The 13,533-nt window shown below is 40.4% G+C and overlaps 2 protein-coding genes across 5 annotated transcripts in view; both read right to left on the bottom strand.

Annotated features, from left to right (window-relative positions):
* The window catches only part of LOC104966894 (uncharacterized), a 14,655-nt gene extending 8,461 nt beyond the window's left edge, over positions 1-6,194 (bottom strand). For 2 of the 4 annotated variants that reach the window (XM_010796226.1, XM_010796224.1), the window contains exons 1-17: positions 6,043-6,194; positions 5,828-5,932; positions 5,569-5,724; positions 4,891-5,007; positions 4,679-4,781; positions 4,467-4,578; positions 4,146-4,397; positions 3,853-4,065; positions 3,627-3,768; positions 3,363-3,554; positions 3,147-3,281; positions 2,872-3,063; positions 2,574-2,681; positions 2,351-2,495; positions 1,467-1,749; positions 1,023-1,105; positions 728-882 (exon numbers count right to left, since the gene is read on the bottom strand). In XM_010796226.1, the coding sequence (XP_010794528.1) occupies positions 728-882; positions 1,023-1,105; positions 1,467-1,749; positions 2,351-2,495; positions 2,574-2,681; positions 2,872-3,063; positions 3,147-3,281; positions 3,363-3,554; positions 3,627-3,768; positions 3,853-4,065; positions 4,146-4,397; positions 4,467-4,578; positions 4,679-4,781; positions 4,891-5,007; positions 5,569-5,724; positions 5,828-5,932; positions 6,043-6,129 (2,580 nt within the window). In that variant the 5' untranslated portion in view covers positions 6,130-6,194. Of the gene's footprint in view, positions 1-727; positions 883-1,022; positions 1,106-1,466; positions 1,750-2,350; positions 2,496-2,573; positions 2,682-2,871; positions 3,064-3,146; positions 3,282-3,362; positions 3,555-3,626; positions 3,769-3,852; positions 4,066-4,145; positions 4,398-4,466; positions 4,579-4,678; positions 4,782-4,890; positions 5,008-5,568; positions 5,725-5,827; positions 5,933-6,042 lie in introns of those variants that run through there. The other 2 variants (XM_010796225.1, XM_010796227.1) reach the window with 2 other exon arrangements.
* Positions 6,195-6,857: 663 nt separating this feature from the next.
* On the bottom strand, positions 6,858-10,020 carry igfals (insulin-like growth factor binding protein, acid labile subunit). Its single transcript, XM_010796228.1, has 2 exons — positions 9,954-10,020; positions 6,858-9,844 (listed from the first exon to the last, which is right to left on the bottom strand). Exon 2 carries the CDS (start codon positions 9,837-9,839, stop codon positions 8,106-8,108), a length of 1,734 nt encoding a protein of 577 aa, XP_010794530.1. The 5' UTR covers positions 9,840-9,844; positions 9,954-10,020; the 3' UTR covers positions 6,858-8,105.
* Positions 10,021-13,533: the final 3,513 nt, after the last annotated feature.

Genomic DNA, 13,533 nt, shown 5'->3' on the forward strand with positions numbered 1-13,533 from the left:
CAGTTAGAACCTACATACGAGACACAACCTTTATAGTCAGAAAAAAGTGTGATTATTTTCGGACATTTTACACATATGATATTATGAATACTGTGGGCCTACATACCTTAGTGTGATTATAAGGGCATGTGAGTGAATATTGGGATGCATAAATTCGTTTTTATACGTCCTATTCATTGTTTCAATGCGCTCATACATCTTATGAAAGTTATCACCAAAAATGTTAACAATGTTTTTAGAGAACGTTATGCTAACTTTCAGAAGAACATTCTGGGAACCAAAATAAAAGCTTCTGCTGAAAACGTTTTAAGAATAGTAGGGCATAATGTTCTAACAATGTTTTCAAAAACATTTTAAGAAGGTTATCACCAAACATTTTAAGAATGTTTTTAGAGAGCGTTATCCTACCTTTCAGAAGAACATTCTGGGAACCAAACAAAAACTTCCCGCTGAAAACGTTTTAAGAATAGGAGGGCATAATGTTCTAACAATGTTATCACCAAAGATTTTAAGAATGTTTTTAGAGAACGTTATCCTACCTTTCAGAAGAACGTTCTGGGAACCAAACAAAAACTTCCTGCTGAAAACCTTCCTAGAACAATGACTGTAACATTCTCAGAATGTTTTTAGAACAAAAAATGTCTAGCTGGGTAGCTTTGGTAATAATAATATTGTATCTTTATATTATACACACTGTTTTCCTCAAAGTCTGAATGTCTAATTCTACCTGCAGGCTGGAGAGACCCAGGGCTGCCGCTCCACTGCTCTGCAGCTGCAGCCTCTGCACCCCCAACAGTCTGAAGCCTCTGAGCTCACACACAGCCAGCAGCTGGGCGAAGCAACATGGAGGCACGGCTGGAGAGACCACCAGGAGAAGGTCAGCTGTAGGGGGGAGAGAAGGATTAGCAACCCCACTCAAGTAAACATATTTCATCCTTACAAACACAAGTAAAGATGGAATTGAATTTGGACAGAAGCCAGTTTTCGAACGTTGTCCTAACGGCTCCGGCTCCATGTTGTACCTTTTGTTGTCGCACACAGTAAGGACGGTGAACTGCTTGAATTGAACAGGGTGTCTTCGGTTCTGTCTTTTGATGGATCCACTCTACAAACAAAATAAGGCGCCTGGAAATTAGTCTATTCAAATAAAAAGCAGGTAATGAAGGTAATATGCTTTGTTATGTCCTTAGAAACACTCTTTAGGCCTGATAAGATTCTGGTTATAGAATGTTATAATTGTTAACGCCTGCCTGCAAAAGTCACTACAGGGTGTCAGCTTTTTATGTTTCTTTTTGACGTTAATATTTATAAAAAGAAATGTTAAGAAAAATGTTCGAACAATTACCATTTAAAAAATGTGCTAACCCTGTTTTTTTCAATTCGCACCACCAAATATATAATTAAAGAAAACATGTTGTTGTTGTTGTTGTTGTTGTTGTACTTTTTATAATTTCTTGACAACAAACCTAGTTAGAGGCCGGTTGTGATTCGGAGCACTTCCTCCTGGAATTCTTCCTGAAAACCAAAAGCACAGCTCCCTGTGGACTCCACTAGCCTTTGGAGGGGGGTAGAAGAGGGCAGACTCTGGACCTCGGCAGTGTCGAGGGTCTAGACCTGTGTTTCTGAGCAACAGAGGATCTAAGGAACTAGTTACATCTGCCAACACTTTGTGGGCATGAAGGCCACGGACAGCAAGGGCCAGAACAGGCTGGCAGAACTCATCTGTTCTCTGGATACCTGCTGCAGCATCTGTGAATCAGAGGGGGGGAGGGGGGGGTTAATGACTATTTTAGCTCAATAAAGACACTGAAGAGGCCGAGGCCATAGTTGGATCCAGGACAGCCAGCAATGAGCCAGAAAGAGAGTTATTGCACGACAAAAACTCAAAATCTTGCCAAGTATGTGAGTCTTATATCTAGTCAGAAGAGTCTTTACACCTGATATAAGACATACAGTAATAACTTCAGAAGTAACACTGCACTGAGATATAGGGTCTTGTTTGTAGACAATGCATCATCTTGTTAAGTCAAATAATCTTATTTTGAGTTATATCGCAGATGAAACACATATTATTTTACATATTTATTAGAAAATCACCAGCTAACATCAGAAAACAGAACACTTTTGAGAATTTGCGGCTTACTTTGTCACACACCATTTCCCGATTCTGGTCAAATAAAGTTCAAAATAAGTTCTCCCAGCTAATTACAAGATCTGATTTATCTAAATATCCCTTCTTATTTCAAGAAATCTTACCAAGCACATTTTCACTTATTGTTTAACTTGTTTTTGGAGCAGCATGTTTTCCAGTGTGAGTATTTGATCAGCAGATGCTTTTAGTTATGCCTACCCTCTCTACCACCCAGGAGCTCCTGTGATGGATAGAGGAGCCTCAGACCACACACATCCAGCCCTGAGTGGAGGATAAGCTGGAGGGTGTAGTGTGTCATGAGGGGATCTAGGAAGAAAGCTCCGCGCCCCAGAGCGACTGAAACCTGCAGCAAAAATAAAAGCAGAAAATTCAGCGTTACTTTGCCTCTGATCCTGCACTTCTGAGGGTATCATATACTCACCTCAGTGTGCAGCTCCTGTGCGCTCTCCCTCCCCTTACACACACGCTCCTGAGTCTCCAGAGTCTGCCAGTAAAACCCTGGGCTGAGGCTAAATGTCCGAACTATAACCTGAAATACAAGATAACAGCATACAGAATCACAATGCAAAATCAGTGCTTTACAAATGATGTCAAAGGGGATTTCTGCTCATTCCGGGTTCATACTTTAGTTTTAGGCTTCTTGACTCCGCATACCCAAATGAATGTACTGTCAAAGTGAGTTTTTCATGATTTGAATCACACTTTCTGAAGCCAATTACCGCTCTGTCTGTGGTGGTGGAGATGAAACAGTTCAAACAGGAGGAGGGCAGATCGATGGGTGAGGCGTAGGTTTGTTGGTCCAGCACGTTCTTCAGCTGAGGAAGCCAGTGGGCGATCTGAGTGAGCAAAGTCTCAGAGAGGAACCGGCACACATGGTTATAGAACCGCGTGTGGATGTCTCTGTCCCTTTTCTGCCAAGCAAACAAAGTGAGGAAGAGCATCAACACGGACATTGTAAAGCCTACAGATGTAACGCTTTTGTTTGTCTACTCACCCTTGGCGTGTACGTTTGCCGAGCCACGGCTAAAACGTGCAGAGCCAGTCCATCCTCTGTCCACAGCTGCTGAAGGCCTGCAACCCAGAATGGGACCTCTGCACTACCCTCCTCTTCATCATGTTGTGGAACAGCCTAACACACACAAACAAGTGACTCTTAGATATTGTGGCGATAACAAACACTGTGCACGCATTAGGAGAACTGCTCACTCACCAAAGACAGAAACCAAGCCACTAAAGTGTTGTAGACGTCTGGTTTGGACGGAGCTGGATTTCGACGTTTGTTCCTCCCATGAGCCCTTGCTCCGACTGTACCAGGAGTTGATAGGTCGACAATCAGCAGCATACACCCCTTACTTTCAATATCTGCTGATAGTGTACAGATTGCTTGTAGATGAGATACCTCCTAAAAATAAAAGTGAAAATGAATGAAGGCCATTTTTACAGGTTCAAGTTAGTTTTGTTTGGTGGCACTTACGAAATCATAGAGAACGTCCGTCCTTTCAGCAGCTGGCTGCTTCTGATTGACAGATTTGGTTGGGCGATGTTTCTCCAGCTGCTTAAGAATCTTCCGTTGTTCATGTTGTAATGGTTTCCTAACTTGCTGTCTCGTTTGGTCCCTATAACAAATCAGCAATTTCATGGTTAAAATAGTCGTTTTTTTTCTCAATAAAGGGATGAATTTAAAAAGAAGAAACACATACCGCGGATGATTTGTTTCTTTGATTGCTCTTTGCTGAGTTGTTTTGGGGCTTTCCATTTGAAGGTTTCTGTCAAACTGTACATGTGATGACTTTTTGGCATGGGGTATGTTCTCTTTCATATCGTCTGCTCCATTCCCTGGCACCGAAAATGCATTCTCATTTCTCCTCATCTCCCTGATTTTCTGGAGCAGCAGACTCTTGCCAGTGACTTCCCTGGTGGAGAAATTACACAAACTGAAACAAAATGTGCTAAACTGAAGCATGGCAAATGTTTATAATGTGGTTATATTTACCTATTTCCTGTCTGTGACCCAGCGTGCACATTAAGATTGGGTTTGTTTATACATGTAGATGTTGTTGTCTGGTGGGTGTTGAGTTTGGCTGGTGACTTGGGCTCTGATGAAACATTTGGGGATGTTCTCTGTTGTTTTGTTGAAGTATCGACGCAACGCAGGTCAATATAAACCGTTGGACATTCCTTTTGGATCAGCTGCAGCTCGGCTTCAATCCTCTCCACTGATGTGTTGTTCACATTATTCTGTCTGCTTGAAACAAGTGATTTATTGTTATCATAATCTTACAAGTTCTGATCACAAAACCTCAATATGACTTACCTAATGTGGTTTAGGCCTTTTAAAGGCTCAGACATGGACTCAGTTGATTGGCTGCCACAGAAAGCAACTAGTCTCTCCATTATATTCTGCTGGGACTTGTTCTTTTCACCACCTATGTACAAAAAAGGTGTTGAATCTATTATATGTGATAGTAAATTCAATATATATCCCCATAATCATCCTATAGCTGCAAGGCGATACAAATGACTAACCTGCAAGTGCTTGTGAAGGTTCAGCTGACACACGTTGTCGCAGAGGCAACCCATCCTTTTTTAGATTTTGGAGGACTTCATCCAAGTCCCACTGATCAAGCCTCTGAATTGTGTTGTGTAACAAAACCAGGATTTTTTTAAATAATGAGAATATTTGTTCTCTATTAACGACAACTCTTTACTTCCTAACCTTTTGTACTTGCCCAACTCACCGCAAATGAGAGAATGGGAAAACCCTCATTAGATTTAGTTTTGTCCACTTTTGGTTTTACGGAATCATTCAGCTTGGCTCCGTTCACCTGTAGAACGTCTCTCTTACAAGCGTCTCCCTTCAATATTAAAACAGAACATTTGAAAATTAATGCACACTCAGCTGTGTTGGAAGAGGTATTCAGATTCTTTACCTTACAACCACACTGTAGAAATAGTGCACTACAAGTACATGTGCTGCATTCAGAACCTCTAAGAGTAGAGGAATGTTAATATTATCAGCAAAATATACCTTAAGTATTGAAAGTAAAAGTAGTCATTATGCAGCACATCATACCCTTTATATTTCTAGGTATTATGTCGATTAGATCCTCAGGTTTTTTAGCTTTGTTGTTTTCTAAGTATCTTTAAAAGTATTTTTTTATATGCTCACAAACACATCCTGTTTTCGGCTTTAGAATGTGTTTCCCAGCTGATGGGAGGTCATTTTTTATTGAAATTTGAGGGGTTTTAAATAGCTCATTTAGCGTTAAAAACAAGATAACTTTCTCAACACAAAAAGGAACACTTCCTCCTTGAGTAGAAAGTAGAATATTTCTCTCTAAGATGTGGTGGTATAAGTACAGTTACATATTTCGATACACTTGTGTAAATAGTGGCTTTTGTTCAATAAAACCCACCTGGACATCAACATCAGAGTGTTCTGTTCTCCACTGAGGGGCAGCAGCTCCTTGTGCTGTATCATCATCATCTTCTTCATCATCATCATCATCATCATCATCATGATCATCATCCAACTTCACTCTGTTTTCTGACCAGCAAGGTTTCATCAGCTTCTGATTGAGGAAACACACACACATGCCAGTGATTGCTAGTCAAGTTTGTTTGGGGGTCCTGAGTACCATTAACACAGTTGAAATCAAATTGTAACCAACTCACCTCTGATTCATCATCACCCATTGAAAATGGGTCAAAGCCTTTCGGGACTTTCAGGGAAAGACCAGCTGGTCTCTGAAATACAGTGACGACTTCTTCATTTTCGGACTGTAATGTTAAGAAGTACCAGGTTATCATGTGGATGTTATTTGCCATTGTATGTAGCTTTTGTCAGTTAGCAAGCATACACAATTCAGGAGGGAAATACAAATACATACTGGCGAAGAATCGAAGTCGATGGTTGGTATATGTTGTTTCACCTTCTCCCGAATCGAATCCCAACAGGACGAATTATTTAAGTCCATAACAAGCGTTAAATAGATATAACAACTTCAGTTTAACCGCGAAGGTTCCGTTTATGTTCCGCATTGATTGTTTCAGGGTCTTTGGTCACCAGTCACCACGGCAACGGAAAACTTCCCTCTGCACGTGTGATCTGACAACAATGTTGCCTTCACGTGCTGTCAGAAATGTCGTAATTAACCAAGATAGATAGATAGATAGATAGATAGATAGATAGATAGATAGATAGATAGATAGATAGATAGATAGATAGATAGATAGATAGATAGAAATGTTACTGTGCACAGTATTCTGCGCGTATGTAGTGCAACGTTGTATTATATATCAGTAAATGCAGTGTACACACATGCTAGCATTCTGGCTTGTAAAATGCAATTTCGGTGTTGTACTGAAATAATTCGTGCACCTGGCAAGCTAGCTCATTAGCTAGCTAGCTAACTAACTACTGTGCTATCTAATGCAGGTGCTGCATCGACCAGGACTAGCCACTTGTTAGACTGAAAGGTAAGTCTACACATATTATGTTCATATTCAGATGCATGCTTTCAGGTCAGTAATATCTATATTTTTCCCTGTGAAACTTTACCATTTTACTTTTTTTGTATTACTGACATTGTGCTGTGTATCAGTGTTGTTGTAGTTGGGTTCTGTGGTTTAGCTAATCCGTCCCCTGATGAACTTTAAATTAAGCATTTTCAAATACACAAATGTACACGAATACACAAGTTTAAAAATATTTATTGCACTTTCAGGCAAGTTTTCCAATTGTGTATTTATTTTTAAAGTGACAAAACATGTTTATTTACTACACTAAGTAATACAGTTCTTGATATTTAAAGCTGGAGCCTACAGATATTTCCTACTGCCTGACAATTTTGCTAATTGTTTTTATCTTAATGGGTTAAACTTAAAATGCAGTTGTGGTGCTCTTAGTTTTATGTAAATGTACCTATGTTTTCAAATCAGGCTTACATTTGTTTTGACCTGTTATCCCGGTTGTTAATTTCTCAAAAACACGAAGAAGTGGGTTCAAGTGATATTTAAACATTTGAAAAATACATCCACCTATTTTGTTTAACATTGAGTGCAATTTCAATCTTCCTTTCTGTAGGTGAAATTGTACAAGTATTTTACATAGAATTACACATTCACCATTAATGAAGACACATTTGTATTTTCTTTTCATTTAAAAAAATGAATAGCACCTGATAAATATTTTCAACCATTTTCTCTAAAGCACGTGTTTCAAACTCAAGGCCCGGGGGCCAAATCAGGCCCTTGGTGGATTTAATTTCGGCCCGCAGGATAATTTTTAATTACTATTAGATATGGCCCGCCGGTATATTGCACGCACACCTTCACTCAATCCTGAGGGTTTCCTCAGCTCAGAGCCTGAGCCCAAACCTTGATGAACTTGCACCCAAGATGAGATGCCAAGTATCTGGCTTGAACTAGCATCACAGAGCAGCACACTGAGTTTAATGGATGTTTCCTTCTGCACTTTCTTTCTCATGACAACAGGGCATGTTTGTTTTTTTCTTTGAGGGAAATAGTTTTATTAAAGCTGTTGTTGGCCTGTGGAAAAATGTAATCATAAGAAATGACTCCGGAAAAGCTGCAGATATAGCCATAAGAAATGAATGCAACTGATTATTTAATGTTTAAAAACAATAGGCAATCATTTATGCTTTGTTAGTTCCAGGTTTAATATTTGCAATAAGTTCATTTCAATACGTTTTGCAATAAACATTGAACCAGTCTGGCCCTCGACTAGTACCGATTTTTTTATTTTGGCCCACTGTGTATTTTAGTTTGACACCCCTGAAGGCTACCATATCTGTTAATAGTCAATGGTAAACAAAAACCTGAATCATGCATTAGCGTTGACATTACATTTTGATATCAGAAATGTTATGAGCATTGTTATATATATTACAGAACATTAAACAATTCTCAAATCCAATCTGTGCATGTTTGTCTAGCAACCTTGGAAGAGTTCACTGTCAATATCCCGCAGGTCCTGACCAGCTAGACGTGGTGGGCCAATGCATGTTATGTTGTTGTATATGGTGATAGTTGAGTCAGGCTCTTCTCCCTCTGCGTGGGTCTCCACTTGCCGAGGTATCACCAACGGACTCTGTAAGCTGTAATTTCTCAGTGGGAGGGCACTGCAGTCACATTTCCACCGGTTTCCGGAAAGCAGAAGTTTTTCCATATTCTCTGGAAAATCAGGGACTATACTTGTCAAGCTATTAGCTCTCAGGTCCAGATAGCGCAGCTTTGGGAGTATCTGCTTTGTGCCATTTTGCAGAAACTGTCGACATTCATTGTTGGATAACAGCAAGAACTCCAAATTCCCTAGGCCGGAGAATGTACGGGATGTGAAAGCGTCCAATTTGTTAAAACTCAAGTCCAGTCCCAATAGGCCCACCAGGTCCACAAAGCTCTGGTGTTCCACAACAGAGATGTTATTGTGCTGCAAGAAAAGCCTCCGTAAACCAGACAGTCCAGTGAAAGCTTGCCCTGTGACCCTTGCTAGGCAACCTCTGTCCAGATGAAGACTATGAAGCTTAGACAGACCTTTGAACATTTGGTCGGGTAGACTTTGGAAGCAGCTTCCAGAAAGGTTGATGACAGCCACATGAGAGAGCCCTGTGAAACTACCCACTTGTGCCTCCTGCACTTGGTTGTGCTCTAGCTCTAGGACCTCCAGATGACCCAGCCCTTCAAAGATCCTTTCCCCCAGGGCTCGGATCTTGTTGTAGCTGAGGCGTAGCTCTTCTAAGTACTGCAGATCCCGGAAAGTCCTGGGCCGAATTCCAGTGATTGAGTTATTGGAAAGCCGCAGTACATGGAGACTGTGCAGGCCCAAGAAAGTGTCGTCATGGAGCGAAGTCAGTCTGTTGTCTGTGATATCCATCCATCTCAGTGACTTCATTTCTACAAAGGCTCTGGGGGCCACTGTCACAATGTGATTCTGGGCTAGGTAGAGCTTTTGAAGTTTAGTGAGTGTAGCAAATACATTGGCTTTGATAACCTTGAGGTGATTTCCAGTCAGATCCAATTCTTTAAGCTCTGCAAGATTTGTGAAAAGCTGTGGCTGTAAGTAGGCGAGTCGGTTCCCTGCGAGAATGAGCTCCCGTAGACCTCGCAGGTCCTGGAAAACTGTCTCAGGTAAAACTGCTAATGAGTTCCCTCCTAGGTTGAGAAGCCACATGTGTGAGAGTCCAGCAAACAGTCTTTCTTCAATACGAGACAGTTGGTTGTTATGCAGACTAATTGAGGCAAGGTTGAGCGTATTCTGGAAGATCGTACCTGGTAACGCACGGAGGCGATTCCGCTCGAGGTGAACGTGCGCTAGCGACCTAAGCCCTTTGAAAGCCTGAGGGTCAAGAGTCTGCAGCTCTCCACTCTGCAGATTCAAAAAGTCCAGGTTAGAAAGATCCTTAAAAGACGCTGCTGCGAGGGATGTGAACAGGTTGCCGTCCAGCCAGAGGGAATGAGTGGCGGGGGGAATGTCAGACGGGGTTTGTGTGAAGTTCCGAGCACTGCAGTACATGTTGAGCGCCAAGCTGTAGTCATCATGCAGACAAGTGCATCCCTTAGAACACGGTATAGGCTCTTCAACCACCGTGTCCCCAGCGGTGTCTGGGTCTGGCAACGCCAGTGATGTCCCCAATACCCACAACACCAACAGCACAATGGTTTGCATAGCAGCTGTGGATAGAAATATAACATCAAAATATAAATACTCAGTTCACTGCAGAATACAAAATTCCCAAAACTCTAATTTTAATATATTGGTTCTGTATAAGGATTGACTTACCCTATATGTGAGAGGTCTTGATTTAAGTGCAGGCAGCGAAACACTGGATGACTGAACCTTATGCAATAGCTTGTATGCTGAATGGAAAACCTTCCAATCCCCCACAGTCCTTTTTTTTAAAGGGGGGCTGCTGAATATGTAACATTAACCCATCCCTGCCCATTTAGACTTGTCTTGTATGTTTCCAGTAGTTTTTCTCATGTACAGAGTTTATTCAAGTAGTTTTTTTGTTTTACCACCAACATCACAGTTGATAGTTTATTTGCAATAATCAATACCCTTTATGTTTATAATACAGTCAAAAGACAATAATGTACTTTCCATTGCCTTAGTAAGGTGTTAACCATACTTAGTTAAGAACTAATAACTAATCTTTTGATGTATATAAATCTACTGTAAATGTTCTTATTATATAATAATATCTCTAGAAATCTCACTCTTACTGTATTGTCATCTTAATAAAGGTTTCTGTGGCCTTTGGTGTTTACTAAAGTCAGGGTCCAGTCACTGAGTGCATTTGCTGTAGATTTGAACTGATTTACAGGTGTGGGGTAGGGATACGATGAACCCAGTGCACTATGCCTTAGACTAAATTCATTAGGTTTTATTCTTAACCCGATGCATAAGTGGGTCTTTTTTGACCCGGTGAGGTGGTTTTCTTAGAGTATCTTTGTCATTACATTTTTGTATCATTTAATATTCCAGCTATTCCTCAAAAAACATGTTTTGGATATCATGCCATTGACATTTTAAATCTACATTTTAAGAAATTGTAGTTTTTGTATTTCTACCCCAAGCTTCCATAAGTAGGTCAAAAATGACCTGCATGCATTTTCTATGGAATTTCGTTTTTTTTTCAAAATGTCTAAAATTATAAATTGTGAGAACTTAAATATAAAATATTTCTAGTGTGAACCAAAATATAATACTAAATATTATACAAGTGATCTTTCTTAACCAGAATGACAAAAATGGCATAAAAACACACATTATTCTAATATGGGTCCTTTTTGACCCACTTATGGAAGAGTGTACGGTCCAGTCAATCGTGCATCTAAAGGTTAATACTTGACCTTTAATCAGGTACTTTTGAGGAGTCGTAGCAAGCTATAGTTCCCTTCTCACCTCAAACTTGGTGAGTGTACGATATATCTGTTATTAAATATTGTTGGCTATTTAACCACCCCTTGCCCACCTCCTTGATATATTTGAATAAAATATACAAAAGTAAGCACCATCTAGATTATAAAAAAGAATAATCTAGATGCTTCAGTAATGAAAAATTTCAGGCCCATATCAAACTCCCATTTCTAGGGAAAATCATTGAAAAAGTTGTTTTTCAACAGTTGAGTAACTTCTTGCATTTAAATAACTGTTTTGATGTGTTCCAGTCAGGCTTTCGTCCAAACCACAGCACTGAGACTGCTCTTGTAAAGGTCTTCAATGACATCCACTTAAACACAGACAGTGGCCGAACTTCAGTGTTAGTATTATTAGATCTCAGTGCTGCGTTTGACACTGTTGACCACAACATATTACTAGACCGACTGGAAAACTGGGTGGGACTTTCGGAAACAGTTCTAAATTGGTTTGAATCCTACTTAAAGGACAGAAACAACTTTGTTTCTATAGGTAAATACACATCTGAGTTGACAAATATGACATGTGGGGTACCTCAAGGCTCCATCTTGGGGCCTCTTCTCTTTAACNAACCGTATTACTTCTCTCTCCCCCCCTTCGCTGCTCTCTCTCCCCTCCGGTACACGGCACCGTAAGACGTATTGTGGAGTTGCATTAAGCAACGCGAGATACGGCTGATACTTGCGCATTAGTTTCTGTTATGGATCAGTATCAACAGTCCTGTCAGTAACGTTACTATATTATCAATACTACTTTAGTTATAGCCTGATATATGATAGCTAACTTTACAATGTTGTGATGTGACTGACGTTAGTTAACATTAACTGTAGCTAACGCCGGTCACTCACCAAGACAGCTGCCCTGTTCTCCACTGGTTCTCCTCACACCACAGCTCCATTTCTCTCCGATGGCCGTTATTTCTTCTAATCCTTGGCTGCTCCTGGTCTCTTGGACGCCTAACAGGCTCATAATTATAATCATATGCATTCGAATATATATTTTCAACCTCTTCTGTGTCAAAGCTAGCATTGTGATCCATGTTTATTCATACGTTAGACCGGCCGCTCTCCCCCATGTTACGTCACACGCGGGAGGTCACGTGCGGAGGCTTTTTTATGCGGAAGTAAAAATGTCTTACTAAAACGACGCCAGATGTCACTGTAGTCTATTTTTCTGTATATTTTTTTGAAAATCTATTGTATTCATCATTTTCCTACACATTTATTCACTGGTGTCTCTAACCTGCAAGTTGCTCTTTTATGACTTTTATTTTATTAGGGATGGGTCATAAACATAAATAAATAATAGTAATCATTCTGTTGGATCAAAGTCAACTTTTATAATGTGGTTGTTTTATTTCCTTAAATGAATTGTTTTAGAGAAGTCCCTGCACATCTTTACACTGGGAAGAGCGGGGGCGCGCGGTACGTGAACTCGCCTCGCAGGTGCACACGCCTGGGGCAGAGTACATCTAGACTCGAGAGAGAACTTGATAGAGACCGACTCGAGTCCGAGTCCAGTATTCCAAGTCTGCTAAGTGTAAACTGTGTAGCTTTATTATGTTAAAAACGAATTAAACAGTTGGTTTGGAATTGCCATTGGAAAAAAATGAGATGAGACCATCTCAGGGCAATGCCCCGTCTTCCTTCTTCGTCAGCATCTATGTCGACAAACCTTTGTGTTGCGCCTGCTCCCCTCCCCTTCAAAACAACCAAAACAAAACACGGCCGACACTAAAAAGCAACCACCAGCAATTATCCAGTCATTTGGCCCTAAGCTCTCACATGCTGAATTAATTTATCCTCCCTGTTCTCCATGTGGTGGAAAATAGTGATGTTAATTCATATGCTATGGGGTTGGTAGTCACACAAAGACCAAACACCAAGTGCTTACACCTTAGGGGACTCTGTGAGTGATTATGGTTACTGCTGCTTGTGGGGGACCAGCGGCCACTGTTTGTGAGAACCGCATTTCTCCGTTTCGGGGATTCCTGCAATGGTCATATTCACTCGGAAGAAAATGTGTTCTGTTTTATATTGGTTCAAAGAGATTTATTGGTGGCACGTCTAACTTTGAGTCTAGTTTTAGCCTGCTACCTACTGGATCAAAGTTATGTTCGAGATCAGCAGTTGCAAAACTGAACCCTCTTGAAGAGCCCCAAAGTGTTTCTTTACATTTACTAAGTACTGTCTTAACAGTGTGCCCAAATGCTTTCTTGACAACCTAGGTCTTTTATTATAACATTATATCACCCGCAACATCATATTATTGTGTGACTTCTTCAATACAGTACTACACTTCTACTTATTTTTCACAAAATATGGATTCCAATTTCAAGTCCCAACCATTCTCATTTTGATAAATATTATAATATTGCTCAGACAAAATTCAGGGGAAGGTAGTATTCCTGTTCTGCCAAAAAAAAGCACAGAATGCACCT

This window comes from Notothenia coriiceps, unplaced genomic scaffold (genome assembly GCF_000735185.1).
Source record: "Notothenia coriiceps isolate Sejong01 unplaced genomic scaffold, NC01 NC01_scaffold00037250, whole genome shotgun sequence".
NCBI lineage: Eukaryota > Metazoa > Chordata > Actinopteri > Perciformes > Nototheniidae > Notothenia > Notothenia coriiceps.

Bases quoted from the DNA above. Each gene is read 5' to 3' on its own strand.
- igfals (XM_010796228.1), bottom strand. From the start codon at position 9,839: ATGCAAACCATTGTGCTGTTGGTGTTGTGGGTATTGGGGACATCACTG.